Source organism: Globicephala melas, chromosome 7 (genome assembly GCF_963455315.2).
Source record: "Globicephala melas chromosome 7, mGloMel1.2, whole genome shotgun sequence".
NCBI lineage: Eukaryota > Metazoa > Chordata > Mammalia > Artiodactyla > Delphinidae > Globicephala > Globicephala melas.
The window spans coordinates 33,918,403-33,937,331 of NC_083320.1; the positions used below are offsets into that span (position 1 = coordinate 33,918,403).

Genomic DNA, 18,929 nt, shown 5'->3' on the forward strand with positions numbered 1-18,929 from the left:
GTTACAAGCAGAATTCAGGTTCTGTTGTGACAGGGTGGTATCAGGAGCGGTTATTGTATAATCAGCACAGTTAGCAGTAGCACCACAATTATTCTTCTGTCTGATGGGAATGCTCTTCTCCGGATCTTCTTGGGGTTCATTCATTCACACCATTCAGGTCTCTACTCAGCTGTTACCTCCTTAGAGGGGCCTTCTCTGACCACCCTAAGTAAAATAATTATCCACTCACTCACCCTACCCCATCTCTATTTTTTTCATGTATCATTACCTGGTATCATATTACATGTTTCTTGTTATTGTCTGTCACTCCCACTTGACTTTGTTCCAAATGGTAGGGATTTAGTCTTACTCATCACAGTATCTTACCATTCAGAGTGGTGATGAGTCCATGATGGGCACTCAATAAATATTTGTTGAAATAGTTAATTAATTAAAAATACTGCAGGGTTTTGAGGCATTTTCTTTGGAATTCTCTGAATATGTTACAATTCCTGAGCCTCAGTGTATGTGATTAATCAAAATCATTTGGTCCTAGGGAAATACAAATTATTTTAATACTTTCAAGGTGAATGAAGCACTTAATTCTAGCATACGAAATATCAGGCATGAGGCAGCGAGATTAATTCCATATTCCATAAAGAGTAGTGATAAAGGCTGATTATTTATGAGTTTTTGACTTTAAAGTCACTAGTGCCTGCTGAAGACTAGGATTAAGGAAGGCAGGGAGTGGTATGTGTGATAATCACTAACCTTCTGTTCATTTGAATTTTTTTAAAAATTTTATTTTACATTGGAGCATAGTTGATTAACAATGTTGTGTTAGTTTCAGGTGTAAGCAAAGGGATTCAGTTTTACATATACATGTATCTATTCTTTTTCAAATTCTTTTCCCGTTTAGGTTATTACAGAATATTGAGCAGAGTTCCCTGTGCTATACAGTAGGTCCTTGTTGGTTATCAATTTTAAATATAGTAGTGTGTACATGTCAATCCCAAAGTCCCAATCTATCCCCACCCCGACCCTTCCTCCCTGGTAACCATAAGTTCGTTCTCTAAGTCTGTGAGTCTGTTTCTGTTTCGTAAATGAGTTCATTTGTATCATTTTTTTTAGATTTCACATATAAGTGATATCATATATTTGTCTTTCTCTGGCTGACTTATTTCACTTAGTATGAGTGAAATAGTATGCTATACAGTAGGTTCTCATTAGTTATCTATTTTATACGTAGTAATGTATATATTTCAATCCCAATCTCCCAATTCATCCCACTCCCCTCCCCCCTTGGTATCCATAAGTTTGTTCTCTACATCTGTGTTTCTATTTCTGCTTTGCAAATAAGTTCATCTGTACCATTTTTCTAGATTACACATATAAGTGATATTATACAATATTTCTTTTTCTCTTTCTGACTTACTCTGTATGGCAGACTCTAGGTCTATCCATGTCTCAGCAAATGGCACCATTTTGTTCCTTTTTATGGCTGAGTAATATTCCATTGTATATATGTACCACATCTTCTTTATCCATTCCTCTGTTGATGGACATTTAGGTTGCTTCCATGTGCTGGCTATTGTAAACAGCACTGCAGTGAACACTGGGCTGCATGTATGCTTTCAAACCATGTTTTTCTCCAGGTATATACCCAGGAGTGGGATTGCTGGATCATATGGTAGCTCTATTTTTAGTTTTTTAAGAAATCGCCATACTGTTCTCCATAATGGCTGTACCAATTTACATTCCCACGAACAGTGTGGGAGAGTTCCCTTTTCTCCACACCCTCTCCAGAATTTATTGTTTGTAGACTTTTTGATGATGGCCAGTCTGACTGGTGTGAGATGATATCTCATTGTAGTTTTGATTTGCATTTCTCTAATAATTAGTGATGTTGAGCATTTTTCATGTGCCTCTTGGCCATCTGTACATCTTCTTTGGGGAAGTGTCTATTTAGATCTTCTGCCCATCTTTTGATTGGGTTGTTTGTTGCTTTGTTTGGTTTTTTGAATTTAGCCACATGAGCTGTTTGTAAATTTTGGAGACTAATCCCTTGTCAGTTGCATCGTTTACAAATATTTTCTCCCATTCTGTGGGTTGTCCTTTCATTTTGTCTGTGGTTTCCTTTGCTGTGCAAAAGCTTTTGGGTTTAATTAGGTCCCATTGGTTTATTTTTGTTTTTATTTCCATTACTGTAGGAGATGACTCAAAAAAGATATTGCTGCAATTTATGTCAAAGAGTGTTCTGCCTGTGTTTTCCTTTAACAGTTTTACAATATCCACCCTTACATTTAGGTCTTTAATCCATTTTGAGTTTACTTTTGTGTATGGTGTTAGAGAATGTTCTAATTTTATTTTTTTACATGTAGCTTTACATGTAGCTGTCCAGTTTTCCTAGCACCATTTATTGAAGAGACTGTCTTTCCTCCATTGTATAGTCTTGCCTCCTTTGTCATAGAGTAATTGACCATACATGCATGGGTTTCTTTCTGGGCTTTCTATCCTGTTCCATTGATCTGTATTTCTGTTTTTATGCCAGTACCATACTGTCTTGATTACTGTAGCTTTGTAGTATAGTCTGAAGTCAGGGAGCCTGATTCCCCCAGCTCCATTTTTCTTTCTCAAGATTGCTTTGACTATTCAGGGTCTTTGTGTCTCCTTAAAAAATGTATCTCCTTAAAAATTTTTAAGATTTTTTTAAATTCTAGTTCTGTGAAAAACGCCACTGGTAATTTGATAGGAATTGCATTGAATCTGTAGATTGCCTTGGGTAGTATAGTCATTTGACAATATTGATTCTTCCAGTCCAAGAACATGGTATATCTTTCCATCTGTTTGTGTTATCTTTGATTTCTTTCATTAGCATCTTATAGTTTTCAGAGTATAGGTCTTTTTTCTCCTCAGGTAGGTTTATTCCTAGGTATTTTATTCTTTTTGATGCAATGGTAAATAGGATTGTTTCTTTAATTTCTCTTTCTGATCTTTCATTGTTAGTGTATAGAAGTGCAAGAGATTTCTGTGTGTTAATTTTGTATCCTGCAATTTTACCTAATTCATTGATGAGCTCTAGTAGTTTTCTGGTAGCATCTTTATGTGTAGTATCGTGTAATCTGCAAACAGTGATGGTTTTACTTCTTCTTTTCCAGTTTGGATAAATTTTATTTCTTTTTTTCTCTGATTGCTGGGGCTAGGACTTCCAAAACTACGTTGAATAAAAGTGGCGAGAGTGGACATCCTCATCTTGTTCCTGATCTTAGAGGAAATACTTTCAGCTTTTCACCATTAAGTATGATGCTAGCTATGGATTTGTCACATATGGCCTTTATTATATTGAAGTAGGTTCCCTCTATACCCACTTTCTGGAGAGTTTTATCATAAATGTAAGACCAGATACTATAAAACTCCTAGAGAAAAACAAAGGCAGGACACTGACATAAATTGCAGCAATATCTTCTTTGGATCTGTGTCCTAGAGTAATGGAAATCAAAAATAAATCAATGAGACCTAGTTAAACTTAAAAGCTTTTGCACAGAAAAGGAAACCATAAACAAAACAAAACGACAACCTACAGAATGGGAGAAAATATTTGCATATGATGCAGCTGACAAGGGATTAATCTCCAAAATACACAAACAGCTCATGCAGCTCAATATAAAAAAAAAACCCAATCAAAAAATGGGCAGAAGATCTAAATAGACATTTCTCCAAAGAAGACATACAGATGGCCAAAAGGCACATGAAAAGATGCTCAATACTGCTAATTATTAGAGAAATGCAAGTCAAACCTACAATGAGGTATCACCTCACACCAGTCAGAATAGCCATCATCAACAAGTCTACAAATAATACGTGCTGGAGAAGGTGTGGAGAAAAATGAACCCTGCTACACTGTTGGTGGGAAATGTAAATTGGCACAGCCAACTATGGAAAATAGTATGGAGTTTCCTTAAAAAACTAAAAATAGAGCTACCATATGATCCTGAAATCCCACTCCTGGGCATATATCCAGAGAAAACCATTGTTCAAAAAGATACATGCACCCCTATGTTCATTGCAGTGCTATTCACAATAGGCAGGACATGAAAGCAATATAAAAGTCCATCAACAGATGAATGGATAAAGAAGATGTCATACATATATACAATGGAATATTACTCAGTCATAAAAAAGAATGAAATAATGCCATTTGCAGCAACATGGACAGACCTAGAGATTATCATGCTAAGTAGAGTAAGGGAGAAAGATAAATATCATATGATATCACTTACATGTGGAATCTAAAAAAAATGATACAAATGAATTTATTTACAAAACAGAAACAGACTGACAGATATAGAAAACAAACTTATGGTTATTGAAGGGGAAAGGTGGAGGGAGAGAGAAATTAGGAATTTGGGAGTAACATGTACACACTACTATGTATAAAATAGATAAACAACAAGGACCTACTGTATAGAACAGAGGACTATACTCAGTATTTTTGTAATATCCTGTATGGGGAAAGAATCTGAAAAAGAATATAATATATATAACTGAATCACTTTGCTGTACACCTGAAACACAACATTGTAAAACAACTATACTTGAATAAAATAAATTTTAAAAAAATATCTTGTCTGCAAAGATGTGTGATGGACAAGGCTGTTGCAAATGTTTTCTCCCAGTCTGTAGGTTGTATTTTCATTTTTTTATGGTTTCCTTTACTGTACAAAAGCTTGTAAGTTTGATTAGGTCCCATTTGTTTATTTTTGCTTGTATTTCTATTGCCTTGGGAGACTGACCTAAGAAAACTTCGGTATGATTTATGTCAGAGAATGTTTTGCCCATGTTTTCTTCAAGGAGTTTTATGGTTTCATGTCTTATATTTAAGTCTTTAAGCCATTTTGAGTTTATTTTTGTGTACGGTGTGAGGATGTGTTCTAAATTCATTGATTTACATGCAGCTGTCCAACTTTCCCGACACCAATTGCTGAAGAGTCCATCTTTTTTCCATTTTATATTGTTGCCTCCTTTGTCAAAGATTAATTGACCAGGGCTTCCCTGGTGGCGCAGTGGTTGAGAGTCCACCTGTCGATGCAGGGGACACGGGTTTGTGCCCCGGTCCGGGAAGATCCCACATGCCGCGGAGCGGCTGGGCCCGTGAGCCATGGCCGCTGAGCCTGCACGTCCGGAGCCTGTGCTCCGCAATGGGAGAGGCCACAACAGTGAGAGGCCCGTGTACTGCAAAAAAAAAAATTGACCATAGGTGTGGGTTTATTTCTGGACTCTCTATTCTGTTCCATTCATCCATATGTCTGTTTTTGTGCCAGTACCATGCTGTTATGACTACTGTAGCTTTGTAGTGTTTTCTGAAGTCTGGGGGGGTTATGCCTCCTGCTTTGTTCCTTTTCCTCAGGATTGCTTTGGCAATTCTGAGTCTTTTATGTTTCCACATAAATTTTATGTGTATTTATTCTAGTTCTGTGAAAAAAGTCATGGGTAATTTGATAGGGATTGCATTAAATCTGTAGATTGCTTTGGGTTGTATGGCCATTTTAACAATAGTAATTCTTCCAATCCAAGAGCATGGGATATCTTTCCATTTCTTTGAGTCACCTTCAGTTTCCTATATTAATATTTTATAGTTTTCAGTGTTTAAATCTTGGTCACCTCCTTGGCCAGGTTTATTCCTAAGTAGCAGACAATATCTTAACTGCATCCAATTTTCTCCAGGAGTACAGGTATGACACCTTCTTCCAAGGTGATTTATTTGACATACTCATTCAGGACATACAAATATTCACAAAGGAGTTTATGAAAGGGGATGGGCCATTGCCCCACACCTAGTGCAAAGCCTGACATCTTGACTAGATTCCTAAAAATTATTCAGTAAACTGAGAGCTGCTCCATTCTTGACACTATCAAGAAACAGTTTTGAAACTCTTGGCACCTACAACATTAAAATAAGCCCAACATATTTTGGGGTTCTAGAAGCAACAGGTCTTATGTCTTTAATCCATTTTAGGTTGATTTTTGTGTATGGTATGAGATAAAGGTCAAATTTCATTTTTTTGCATGTGGATATCCAGTTGTTCCAACACCATTTATTAAAAAGATTATTCTTTCCCCAGTGTGGATTCTTGGCATGCTTTTCAAAGATCAGTTGACCATATATGTGTGGGTTTATTTCTGGGCTCTGTGTTCTGTTCCATTTTCTATTCTGTTCCATTGGTTTATATGTCTGTTTTATACAAGTGATATACAGTTTTGCTTACTGTAACTAACAGTCAACAAAATGAAAAGGCAACCCATAGCTTGTGCAAAAATATTTACAAATTATATATCTAATGAAGGGTTAATATCCAAAATATATAAGAAACTACTACAACTCAATAGCAAGAAAACCCACATAACCCAATTAAACAACAGGCAAAGGAACTGAACAGACATTTCTCCAAAGAAGGCATGCAAATGACCAAAAAAAAAAGGTGCTGAACATCACCAATCACCAGGGAACTACAAATCAAAACAACAATGAGATTTCACCTCACACTTGTAAGGATGGCATTTATTAAAAAAAAAAAAAAAAGATAAACAAGTGACAAGTGTTGGCAAGGATGTGGAATAAAGGGAACCCTTGTACACTTGGTGGAAATGTAAATTGGTGCAGCCACATTGGAAAACAGTATGGAGGTTCCTCAAAAAATTAAATATAGAACTACCAGATGATCCAGCAATCCCACTCCTGATATATTTTCAAAGGAGTTGAAACCAGGATCTCAAAGAGATATTTGCCTTCCCATGTTCACTGCAACATTATTCACAATAGGCAAGATATGGAAGCAACCTAAGTGTCCATCAGTGGATGAATGGATAAAGGGAATGTGGTAAACATACACAATGAGTATTAATCAGCTGTAAAAAAGAAGAAAATCCTGCCATTTGAGACAACATGGATGGACCTTGACAGCATTATACTAAGTGAAATAAGTCAGAGAAAGACAAATGCTTTATGATTTCACTTATATGTGAAACCTAAAACAAAAAAACTAAACTCATTTGTACAGAGAACAGATTGGTGGTTGCCAGAGGTGCATTTTGGGGGTGGGTGAAATGGGTGAAGGTTGTTGAAAGGTACAAACTTTCTGGTTATAAGATAAATAAGTCCTTGGTTTGTGATGTATAGGGTGGTTAACAATACTATGTTGTATACTTGAAAGTTGCAGAGAATAAATCTTAAAAGTTCTCATCATAAGAAAAAAATTATAAATGTGTGGTGATGGATGTAAACTAAGCTTATTGTGTAATCATTCTATAATATATACATATATAAAATCATTATGTATACTTAAAACTAATACAGTGTTGTATGTCAATTATATTTCAATGCAAAATAAATAAAAAGTTTTTAAGCATGTAGGAAATTTTAGAAGTTACAAACCAAAAATATAATAATAATGGCTTTTATATTTACCTACATAGTTACCTTTTCTGGAGTTCTTTGTTAATATGGGCTTGAGTTACTGTCTAGTATGTTTTCTTCCATCCTGAGAGACTCCCTTATCATTGCTTGTAAAACAAAAATAATAGTGACAGACACCTCTAACTTTTGTTGATCCAGGAATGTCTTAATTCTTCTTCATTTTTGAAGGATGGTTTTGCTTGTTATATAATTCTTGGTTGACAGTCTTTTTCTTTCCACTGTCTACTAACTTAACATGGCTTGTGATGAGAAATTGGCTGTTAATCTTATTGAAGAATTTTTATATGTGATGAGTCATGGTTTTTTCTTGCTGCTTTCAAGTTCTCTCTTTGTCTTTTAGGAGTTTTATTATGTCTTGGTGTATATATCTTTGAGTTTATCCTCCTTGAAGTGTGTTGAGCTTTTTGGATGTGTAGATTCATGTCCTTTACTAACTTTGGGAAGTGTTTGGCCATTATTTCTTCAAATATTCTTTCTGGCCATTTCTCTTCTCCTTTGACTCCCATAATGTGTATGTTGGTACACTTGATTGTTGTCCCCAGGGTCCTTTAGGCTCTGTTCACTTTTTTCATTCTTTTTTTCTTCCTGCTTCTCAGGCTGGATAATTTTAATTTCCTATCTTCAATTCAGTGATTCTTTGTTCTATCTGCTCAATATGCTGTTGAACTTCTTAAGAGTTTTTCATTTCAGTTATTGTACTTTCTGATCCAGAATTTCTATTTGGTTCCATTTTATAATTTCTATCTCTTTATTTACATTTTGTTTATATATTGTTTTCTTGATTTCCTTTAGTTGTTTGCCCATGGTTTCCTTTTGCTCTAAGAGCATATTTAAGAAAGTCATTTTAAAATCCTTGTCTATTAAGTTCAATATCTGGGCTTCCTCACAGGCCATTTCTGTCAAGTTTTTTCCTATGAATGGGCCATATTTCCTATATCTTTGTATGTCTTGTGATTTTTTGTTGGAAATTGGGCATTTTAAATATTATAATGTAACTCTGGAAATTCTCCTCCATCTCTAGGGTACTGTTGTTGATTTTTGAGGGCTGTGGTCACATGTTTCTTTAGTGACCTATCCAAACTATTGTTTTGCAAAGACTGTAAATTCTTTGCCATTTGTGGTCAGTCACTGAAGTCTCTCTTCCGTCATCTCAGTGGCCAGCTAATGACCTTACAGATTTCTTAAAACACCAAAATTTAGCTGCCCCTTTTTTCATTAACCAGTCCCTGGTTGCTATAAGTTTTGTATTAGATTATGGAGTTTGAAATAGTTGATCTGTGAGCCTTTGACATTTATATTTGTTTCAGTGAAGGGACCAATTCTTTGAGCACCCTACTCTACCATTTTCCATCATATCACTTCTCCATTCTCCTTTGATAGGTGCTTTCTTTTATGTTAATATTATTTTTATTTTACGTTTTAAGTTACTATTTTTGTTTCCTGGGGCTTAGGGGAGTAAGAAGAGATCAATAATATACAAAGTAGTATCATGTACTTTTTTGATGCTTGCCATTTCCTACCTCAACAACCTACTACTACAATGTTTCAGCCATGCAAGTTATCTCACCACCTGCAGGTGTACTGGTTATATTAGAAATGAATTATTTTCCTTATATAAGATAAATCCAAATGGTAACATTAGATTTCATTTTATTATTATTTACAGCTATCAATAATGCTAAGTTTAAAAATTATATTGATATTTAATTATTTTTTTCTATTCACTTTTTCTGGTCTATTTTTATTTCAGAGTTCACATTGTTCCTGTAGCACAGTGAATGAAAATTTAAATATCGCTAATGGTGTAGGTAAGTTATTATTTGTATATATGGTTGTAATTTTCAAATATTCAGTGAAATTGAGAACATAAACTCATATAAAACAATTACTATCAAGACTTTCCTTCAAAATATAAATTACACTATGATGTTTATGATTACTGGCATGAAAAACCTATGGAATTACAATATTAGTGGGAAATCAAGCAAAGCAAAATACAGATGGCCTTAAGATCCTAGGTAATATTTATTTTACATGCATTATTATATAATATTACTAAACCATTTAATACATTTATCTGTGTTTACAAACGTTCTGGCTATCTATAGATCTATCTAGTGAAGTTTTTCTAATTCAAGGAATTGTTCTGTGATATTGTTATGGAGACACATTTGACATATCAGTAAACCCAAAGATAATCAAGATAACAACTAGTACAGCATGAGCATGGAACAACCAGATCAGACAATGCTGCTGGATCAGAGTTCTGGAAGTCCCTTGCTGTGTCATGTTGGGGTTGAAGGAAATGGGAGATTCCTAAGGGAATCAAGATAGCCAGGGCAATGAATCTAAGATGGATACTTGGATATCTTGAGGCAGCAACTTTTTACAAATTAGTACAGAAATGTTTTAATATTCAACAATTGGGACAGTTATGACTGTGTAGTAACTGAATATCCATCCAGAGGAGACTGTAGTAATCTAATTAAAATGAAGAGAAAATAAGAATAAAACACTTGACAGGGAGGATGAGCAAGCAGGCACGTTTCTTTGTAACATGAAAGCATCCTTGAGTAGTAGAGAGTGTTCTCCAATTAGGAACTTGTGGGGAAATAGAAGATGAAAAAATATATTTAAAAAAAAAGACATACAGGGAAAATATCAGATGAAATTATAACTGAGAAGTGTATTTTTAGAAGAAAGTCCCCAAAAGGGAAGTTTGACTTATCTTGAATAGTTGAATGTCGTGAAATGAAAATTATTACAAATTAATGTTTTAGCCATATATGTGTTTGTTTTTATCCATATGCATACATATGGATATGTATTTATATATCTGTTCTACACAATAATAACAGTTCTAAGAATATATATTGGGGTACAGGAAGCTATTTTAGAACAAAGGATGTCAGTTCCAGGAATACTTTAAATGTCAGGAAAAATTTAAAGTACACCTAAATTACTATTTATTTTAGAAGAGAAAGTGACCATTTGGAATAACATTCATGAGTAATAAGAGAGTACCTATAATATGATGCCTCCAAAACTTTCATTCTAATATCCTTTGGAGTCTTCTAATCATAAAAGAACTTTTGGAGTAAATCTGCTAGAACAGCAAGCAAGCTCCTTATTTTATTATTTCTGACTATTGCTTGAAAAGGGGAAATAGTGTATCAAATAATAGAAAATATTGTTGGGGGGTAAACCGGATCTCACCCCTGCCTTGCCACTAATTAGCTCTGGACCTTAGGCAACCACTTGTCTTATAAAAGCCTCAATTTTCCCATTTTAAAAATTAAAGAATGGAACTAGATACTAAGAATAAATATTTCAGTACTCCCTTGCAGTTTCCTTATATTGCCTTATAATCTTCATAACTTTGTAGACATTTCACATACATTAATTTATTTAATCTTCATAAATACAACCCTGTTAGGTTGACACTATTATACTAGTTTTATAGATGAGGCAACTGAGGCATGGAAAGGCTGAGTAGTTTGACAATTCTGTAAAAGAAGTCTGTGAAACAAGCCAGTGGTCCAATCTCCTGTGAAGAGTAAAGAGCCTTTATAAGCAGTGTCAAATCAAATACAGAATTGGAAAGAACATCTATGGTGTATCTTTTAAAAAGTAAATGCTTAGGGAGGAAAACAGGGCTTATTTTCTTATTGTTCACTCCTATTTGCTCTTGGGCAGGTCATAACTTTTCTGGATCTTTTTCTCATTTTTAAAATGAGAAAGATGGTTTTAAGACTGTTTGGTCTCCTATTTCTCTAGAAGGCTATATTCCTAAATTTATGTCTGAACAGAGCCTTTTAAAAACGATTCAAGGTTCCTAAATATATATTTTAAATGATTTTATTATACTTTGCATTACACTCTTCAGTTTATTTACGTAGACCAGTCTTATATAATTAACCTAATTCTTCTATAGATACATTATATAAGATAAAATGCAGTATATTAAAGTTTATTTAGTAAGGTTCAGCACTCTTGCTAAATTCCTTGAATTATCATTACCTTTAAGCAAATTAGAGGCATATGCCTAGCCCAGTTCCTTTGGAGCTACTTTCATAGATACCCTCTGACTCCTGATATATATGCACATATTTTTAGCCTAGCACCACAATTCATTGAAGAATATGGTCGTTCCACTCCATACTTTTATAAATTCTTTAAGTTTATTACATAAGAATCCTCTCTAGGGTCATGAATTGAATTAAGGAAATATAGAATTACTCATGAAACGTATCTAGAATGTAGATTGTCTGTCCACACAGCTTTACAGAGTTGGGTATGTATAGCAAATGAATGATGGAAGATTACCCAAATGACTGCTAGAGGATAGGCTAAAATTAGGCTCCAAGAAAGATTAGTAAAAGCAATCTTTTAAACATGCAGTCAAGCATAGCTCTGATAAGGTGCCTAATCTTTAACAGCCACAAAAACATTCAGAACCACCTAGAGTGCAATGACGATATTTTTTTTTGTTTTTACTTCATTTCTTGAACTGGCATTGAGCCAGAAAAGTAGAAGTGTTCAATACATTGACTATAATCTGACTACAAGACAATCTTTGATGTACATAAAGTATGGTGCATGATGACATTTAACTTTAATAACTTTATGTATTTTAACAATGCTATTCAAATTAGTAGTCAGAGTTACTAGATGACAGACCCAAGGGTGCAGTGTGTCAGGGGTCAGAATAGAGGGAGTAGTAACGATGGTAACAATAACAGCAAAACTTCCATTCATTTGTGCTTATTATGTCCCAGACACAGTATTAGATGCTTTAGCCCTTTAAATCACACAATCCTATGAGAGAGGATCTTTACCCTTTGACAGATGACAAAACTGAGACAGAGAGAGGCAAGATAACTTGTCCAAATTTAGATGGTTAGTTGTTGCAGAGACTATTTGAGTCTAGGCAGTCTGGCTCCAGAGCCTGTGCCCTTAACTGCTATGCTACATAGTCATTCGAGACATGTCTGAAGAACATGCTTGTCAAATGCCACAAGTGCTAACTTAATTATATCATTTTTTCATTCTTTTTCAGATGAGTTAATACAAGATAAGGCCTATGGACAGAAAAATACAAATAGAAAAAGAAAATCAGTAAGTAGATATATCCTTTAAAAACCATTGTTAACATTTTACATTGTTTTGAATTCATTTTTACTGAATATTCTGTCATCAAGAAAGCACATACTTTATTGAGAATTTATTATAAGTAAATTTTATTTATATTATTAATCATAGTTTATTATAAATTATTATAAAGCAATATAAATATAACATTAACTTCAGCAGGTTATAGTATTTAATTCTTCTGCCTCTCCCAAAATGGCTGTTGTTTAATGGGCAACTCACAATAGCACCAGGAAAGCATAGACTATCTTTGCCCAGCTGTTGTGACATGAACAATTTTACAGAAGCCATTCTCCTCATCCCAATTTTCCATTAATACTTGAAATGAACTATACTGGATTCCTTTTTTTACACCTTGAGAATTTTCAGTTGTTCAAGATTCGGCTGTCTAAATGCCATGCCAGGCTAACAGCAGTACTTCACAAATGGAACAAGGGTTGTGTGGCTTGGGATGAGGATTGGGCAAGAAAGAAACACTGAGATGAAAGGCGAGAAGAGAAAGGAAAACTTGGTCTACTTCATATTTTGCACTCAGTAGGTATGAACCATGCTCACACAGGGGAGAAGATTCTAAGCCCTTAAAGAATTGTCAGTACTTTTCCTCATAATTTTTAATGACTGACTCCTTAATCCAAGACATTGGAACCCCCATGCTAATACTATTTTGTAGGGAGTAGAATTTGATATAAGAGTGTCTTGGACTACACGCAGAAGGGTTTAGTCCCTTTAAAGACAGAAATCCCAATTGTCCAGGACATTACTGATCCTAATATTCAATCCAGTTGTCCCAATAAGCCATTAAAATGTCCTGGAAATTTTAATATTTTGCTATTCAAACTACTTCTTCCAGGCTTATTCATCTAAAAATAGCACAAAAATCCCATCTGATTACTGGCCTAAAATTTATTTAGGAAAAGAGTGGCATAAATCTACCAGGCATTATACTGTTATAGAAAGAGTACAAGATTTTGAGTCAGAAGACTTGAATTCTGGCACCAGTCCCTTCACTATTAGCTGGAGGTTAAATGGGAACAAACCTAGTTGAATGAATCTGAGGTGGATTTTCAGTAGATGAAGCAACCCTCACACAATTTTTCACCTTCCATTTTATTCTTCCATTTATTATCGCAGCCCTAGCAACCATCCATTTTCTATTTCTTCACGAAACAGGCTCTAATAACCCCACAGGAATCTATCTGACATAGATAAAATTCCGTTTCATCCATATTATACAGTCAAAGATGTTTTAGGCACTTTACAACTAATCCTAGCATTACTAATACTAGAATTATTCTCACCCGACCTGCTAGGAGATCCAGACAACAATATTCCAGCAAATCCTCTCAACACACCACCCCATATTAAGCTAGAATGATATTTCCTATTCGCATATGCAATCCTACGATCAATTTCCAACAAACTAGGAGGTGTACTAGCCCTAATCTTCTCAATTTTAATTCTAGCATTCATTCCAATATTCCACACATCCAAACAACGAAGTATAACATTCTGACCTCTCAGCCAGTGCCTATTCTGAGTATTAGTAGCAGATCTACTAACATTAACATGAATTGGAGTACAACCCATAGAACACCCCTTCATTATTACCAGACAGCTAGCATCCATCTTATACTTCTTTTTAATTCTAGTGCTAATACCAGTAGTTAGCATTATTGAAAGTAATCTCCTAATATGAAGAGTCTTTGTAGTATATTTATTACCCTGGTCTTGTAAACTAGAAAAAGAGAATAATATATCTCCCCAGGACTCAAGGAAAAAGCTCAAGCTCCACCATCAGCACCCAAAGCTGAAACTCTACTTAAACTATTCCCTGATAATTGTTATGGGACATTTCCACAATCTTAAAGTACCATGTCAGTATTAAAATAACATTTTCCTCTCCCATAAATAGCTAATGTATTTCATGCATATGGTATATATCCACGTATATAAGTACATACATATTATATATATATAATATATGATATGTGTAATTGTGCATTAATTATCTGCCCCATGCTTATAAGCATGTACATTATATTATTGATATTACATAGAACATAATGGTATTAATAGTACATAGTACATTAAGTCAGATCAATTCCAGTCAACATGCATATCATATCCAATAGATCACAAGCTTAATCAGCAAACCACGTGAAACCATCAACCCACTTAGCATGTGTCTCTCTTCTCGCTCAGGGCCCATGACTTGTAGTGGTTTCTATTAATGAACTTTATCAGACATCTGGTTTTTACTTCAGGACCATCTCACCTAAAATCGCCCACCCTTACCCCTTAAATAAGACATCTCAGTGGGCTAATGACTAATCAGCCCATGCTCACACATAATTGTGGTTCATGTATTTGGTATTTTTTAATTTTTAAGGGGTGCTGTGACTCGGCTGTGGCCATCTGAGGACTTAACAAAGTGAAATAAATTGTAGCTGGACTTAATTGAATATTATTAACCAGCATCATCAACCATAAGGTGTTATTCAGTCAATGGTTACAGGACATAAGGAAATTACACACATGTACATGTGCATGTACATGTACATAATTACGTGCACATACACGTACACATTTATTAAATAGGTAAACGCCCTGCTTAACAAATCCCCTTACCCCCCACTAAGCCCTATGCTCCATATGCCTATGACACCCTACCAAACCCCAAAAACAAGGTAAGAAACATACAAATACATAGAATTTAATTAATCTATCCAACAAAACACAGACATTTCAATACTCAAGTAAAATAAATCCTAATCATACCAATAAATTATGTAGATATATACCACTTATATAGACAGACATCTCCCTAGATTTATCAGCCACTTTTATTAAAATTAAATTTTAAAATTCAACACTAAATCTAATATAAAATACACAAATTAATCATGTACACATTACCACATAATCATGCATACAAACTCAGCCTGTTAATGCAGTTAAGACTTAAAGCAAGGCACTGAAAATACCTAGATGAGTTTACTAACTCCATAAACACATAGGTTTGGTCCTAGCCTTTCTGTTAGTTTTTAATAAAATTACACATGCAAGCATCCACACCCCAGTTAGAATGCCCTGTAAATCATAAAGATTAAAAGGAGCAGGCATCAAGCACACTACAATAGTAGCTCATAATGCCTTGCTCAACCACACCCGCACAGGAAACAGCAGTGATAAAAATTAAGCCATAAATGCAACTTTGACTAAGTTATATTATCCAAGGTTGGAAAATTTCGTGCCAGCCACCGCGGTCATTTGATAAACCTAAATTAATAGAAAACCTGCATAAAGCATGTGACAGAATAAGTTTTCAAAAAGTTAAATTCTAACTAAGCCATAAAAAGCCATAGCTAAAATAAAAATAAACTACCAGTGACTTTAATATTTCCTGATTACATGACAGCTAAGACTCAAACTGGGATTAGATACCCCACTATGCTTAGCCCTAAACTCAAATAATTACAATGACAAAATTATTCACCAGAGTACTACTAGCAGCAGCTTAAAACTCAAAGAAGTTGGCAGTGTTTCATATCCCTCTAGAGGACCCTGTTCTATAATCAATAAACCTCACCAACCCTTGCTAATTCATCTATATACTACCATCTTCAGCAAACCCTAAAAAGGAACAACAGTAAGCATAATAATTATACATAAAAACGTTAGGTCAAGGTGTAACTTATGGAGTGAGTAGAAATGGGCTACATTTTCTATTTCAAGAATATATTTCTTTTTTTTCAATTTTTTTTTTAATCTTTTGGCCACGCTGCACGGCATGTGGGATCTTAGTTCTCTGACCAGGGATCGAACCCGCAGCCCCTGCATTGGCAGCATAGAGTCTTAACCACTGGGCCACCAGGGAAGTCCCAAGAATATATTTCTTATTACACAAAAGTTTTTATGAAACTAAAAACCAAAGGAGGGGACTTCCCTGGTGGTCCAGTGGGTAAGACTCCATGCTCCCAATGCAGGGGTCCCGGGTTCGATCCCTGGTTGGGGAACTAGATCGCACACGCATGCCGCAACTAAGAAGTCTGCGTGCCGCACCTAAGAGCCCGCATGCTGCAACTAAAAGATCCCTCATGCCACAACTAAAGATCCCGCGTGCTGCAACTAAGATCTGGCACAGGCAAAATAAATAAATAAATATTTTTTTAAAAAAAGGAGGCTTTAGTAGTAAATTAAGAATAGAGTGGGGCTTCCCTGGTGGCGCAGTGGTTGAGTCCGCCTGCCGATGCAGGGGACACGGGTTCGTGCCCCGGTCCGGGAAGATCCCACATGCCGTGGAGCGGCTGGGCCCGTGAGCCATGGCCGCTGAGCCTGTGCGTCCAGAGCCTGTGCTCCGCAACAGGAGAGGCCACAACAGTGAGAGGCCCGCGTACGGAAAAAAAAAAAAAAAAAAAAAGAATAGAGTGCTTAATTGAATAAGGCTATGAAGCACACACACACCGCCCATCACCTTTCTCAAGTATTAAAATAATCCTCTATAATCTATTAACAAATACTAATCATATGAGAGGAGACAATTCATAACAAGGTAAGCATACTGGAAAGTGTGCTTGGACAAATCAAAGCATAGCTTAAATAAAGCACCTAGTTTACCACCCAGGAGATTTCATAATTTATGAATACTTTGAACTAACTGTAACCCAAACCTCCCACAATTTTAATTACCACAAGCAAATCAAATAAACCATTAACCTAATAGTTAAAGTATAGGAAATAGAAATTTTAAAATCTTTTGGCGCTATAGAGAAAGTACCGTAAAGGAATGATGAAAGAAGCATTAAAAGTAGTAAAAAGCAAAGCTTACCCCTTTTACCATTTGCATAATGATTTAACTAGTAAACATTTAACAAAAATAACTTAAATACCTTGAAACCAGACAAGCTATTTATGAACAGTTTATTAGAACAAACTCATCTATGTGGCAAAATGAGAAGATTTATAAGTAGAGGTGACAAGCCTAATGAGTCTGGTGATAGCTGGTTGTCCAGAAAAAGAATCTTAGTTCAACTTTAAAAATTACCTAAAAAAACTATAAATTGTAATGTATTTTTAAATGTTAATCGAAAAAGGTACAGCTTTTTAGAAGTAGGGTACAACCTTATCTAGAGAGTAAAAACAACACCATAGTTCACCTAAAGGCAGCCACCAATTAAGGAAGCGTTCAAGCTCAACAATATATTTACCTTAATAACAACTATAAGCAAATCAACTAGTTTAATACTGGACTAATTATTAACCAATAGAAGCAATGACGTTAATATGAGTAACAAGAAATATTTCTCCCTGCATAAGCTTACATCAGTAACTGATACTGTACTGAAAATTAACAGTAAATAAATCTAAATCAACATTAAATTACTTATTATAATATACTGTTAACCCAATGCAGGCATGCACTTAAGGAAAGATTTTAAGAAGTAAAAGGAACTTGGCAAACACAAACCCTGCCTGTTTACCAAAAACGTCACCTCTAGCATAACTAATAGTAGAGGCACAGCCTGCCCAGTGACATCTGTTAAATGGCCACGGTATCCTGACCATACAAAGGTAGCATAATCAATTGTTCTCTAAATAAGGACGTGTATGAATGGCCACAGGAGGATTTCACTGTCTCTTACTTTTAATCAGTGAAGTTGACCTTCCCTTGAAGAGGCAGGAATAATAAAATAAGACGAGAAGACCCTATGGAGCTTTCATTTGTTAACACCCCAAAAAACCAAACTAAACCACCAAGGGATAACAAGTTTCATTATGGGTTAACAATTTTGGTTGGTGTGACCTCGGAGGACAAAAAAGCCTCCAAGTGATTAAAATCTAAACCAACTAGTCAAAATATCTTATCACTTATTGATCCAAAAATTGACCAATGGAACAAGTTACCCTAGGGATAACAGTGCAGTCCTATTCTAGAGTTCATATCGACAATAGAGTTTACGACCTTGATGTTGGATCAGGACATCCCAATGGTGTAACCGCTATTAAAGTTTCGTTTTTTCAACAATTAAAGTTCTACATGATCTGAGTTCAGACCAGAGTAATCCAGGTTGGTTTCTATCTATTATGTATTTCTCCCAGTATGAAAGGACAAGAGAAATAAGGTCTACTTTACAAAAGTGCCTTAAAATCAGTTAATGATATGATCTTAATTTATTTTATAAATGTACTACCCAAGAACAGGGTTTGTTAGGGTGGCAGAGCCTGGTAATTGCATAAAAGTTAAACCTTTATAAACAGAGGTTCAACTCTTCTCCCTAACAAAATGTTTATAATTAACATCTGGATACTCATGGTCCCAATTCTA

General features: G+C 35.1%; 1 protein-coding gene across 1 annotated transcript in view; it reads left to right on the forward strand.

Annotated features, from left to right (window-relative positions):
• The window catches only part of C2CD6 (C2 calcium dependent domain containing 6), a 146,773-nt gene that overhangs the window by 68,522 nt on the left and 59,322 nt on the right, over positions 1 to 18,929 (forward strand). The window contains 2 exon segments of the mRNA XM_060302051.1: positions 9,204 to 9,261; positions 12,513 to 12,571. Of these exon segments, the coding sequence (XP_060158034.1) occupies positions 9,204 to 9,261; positions 12,513 to 12,571 (117 nt within the window).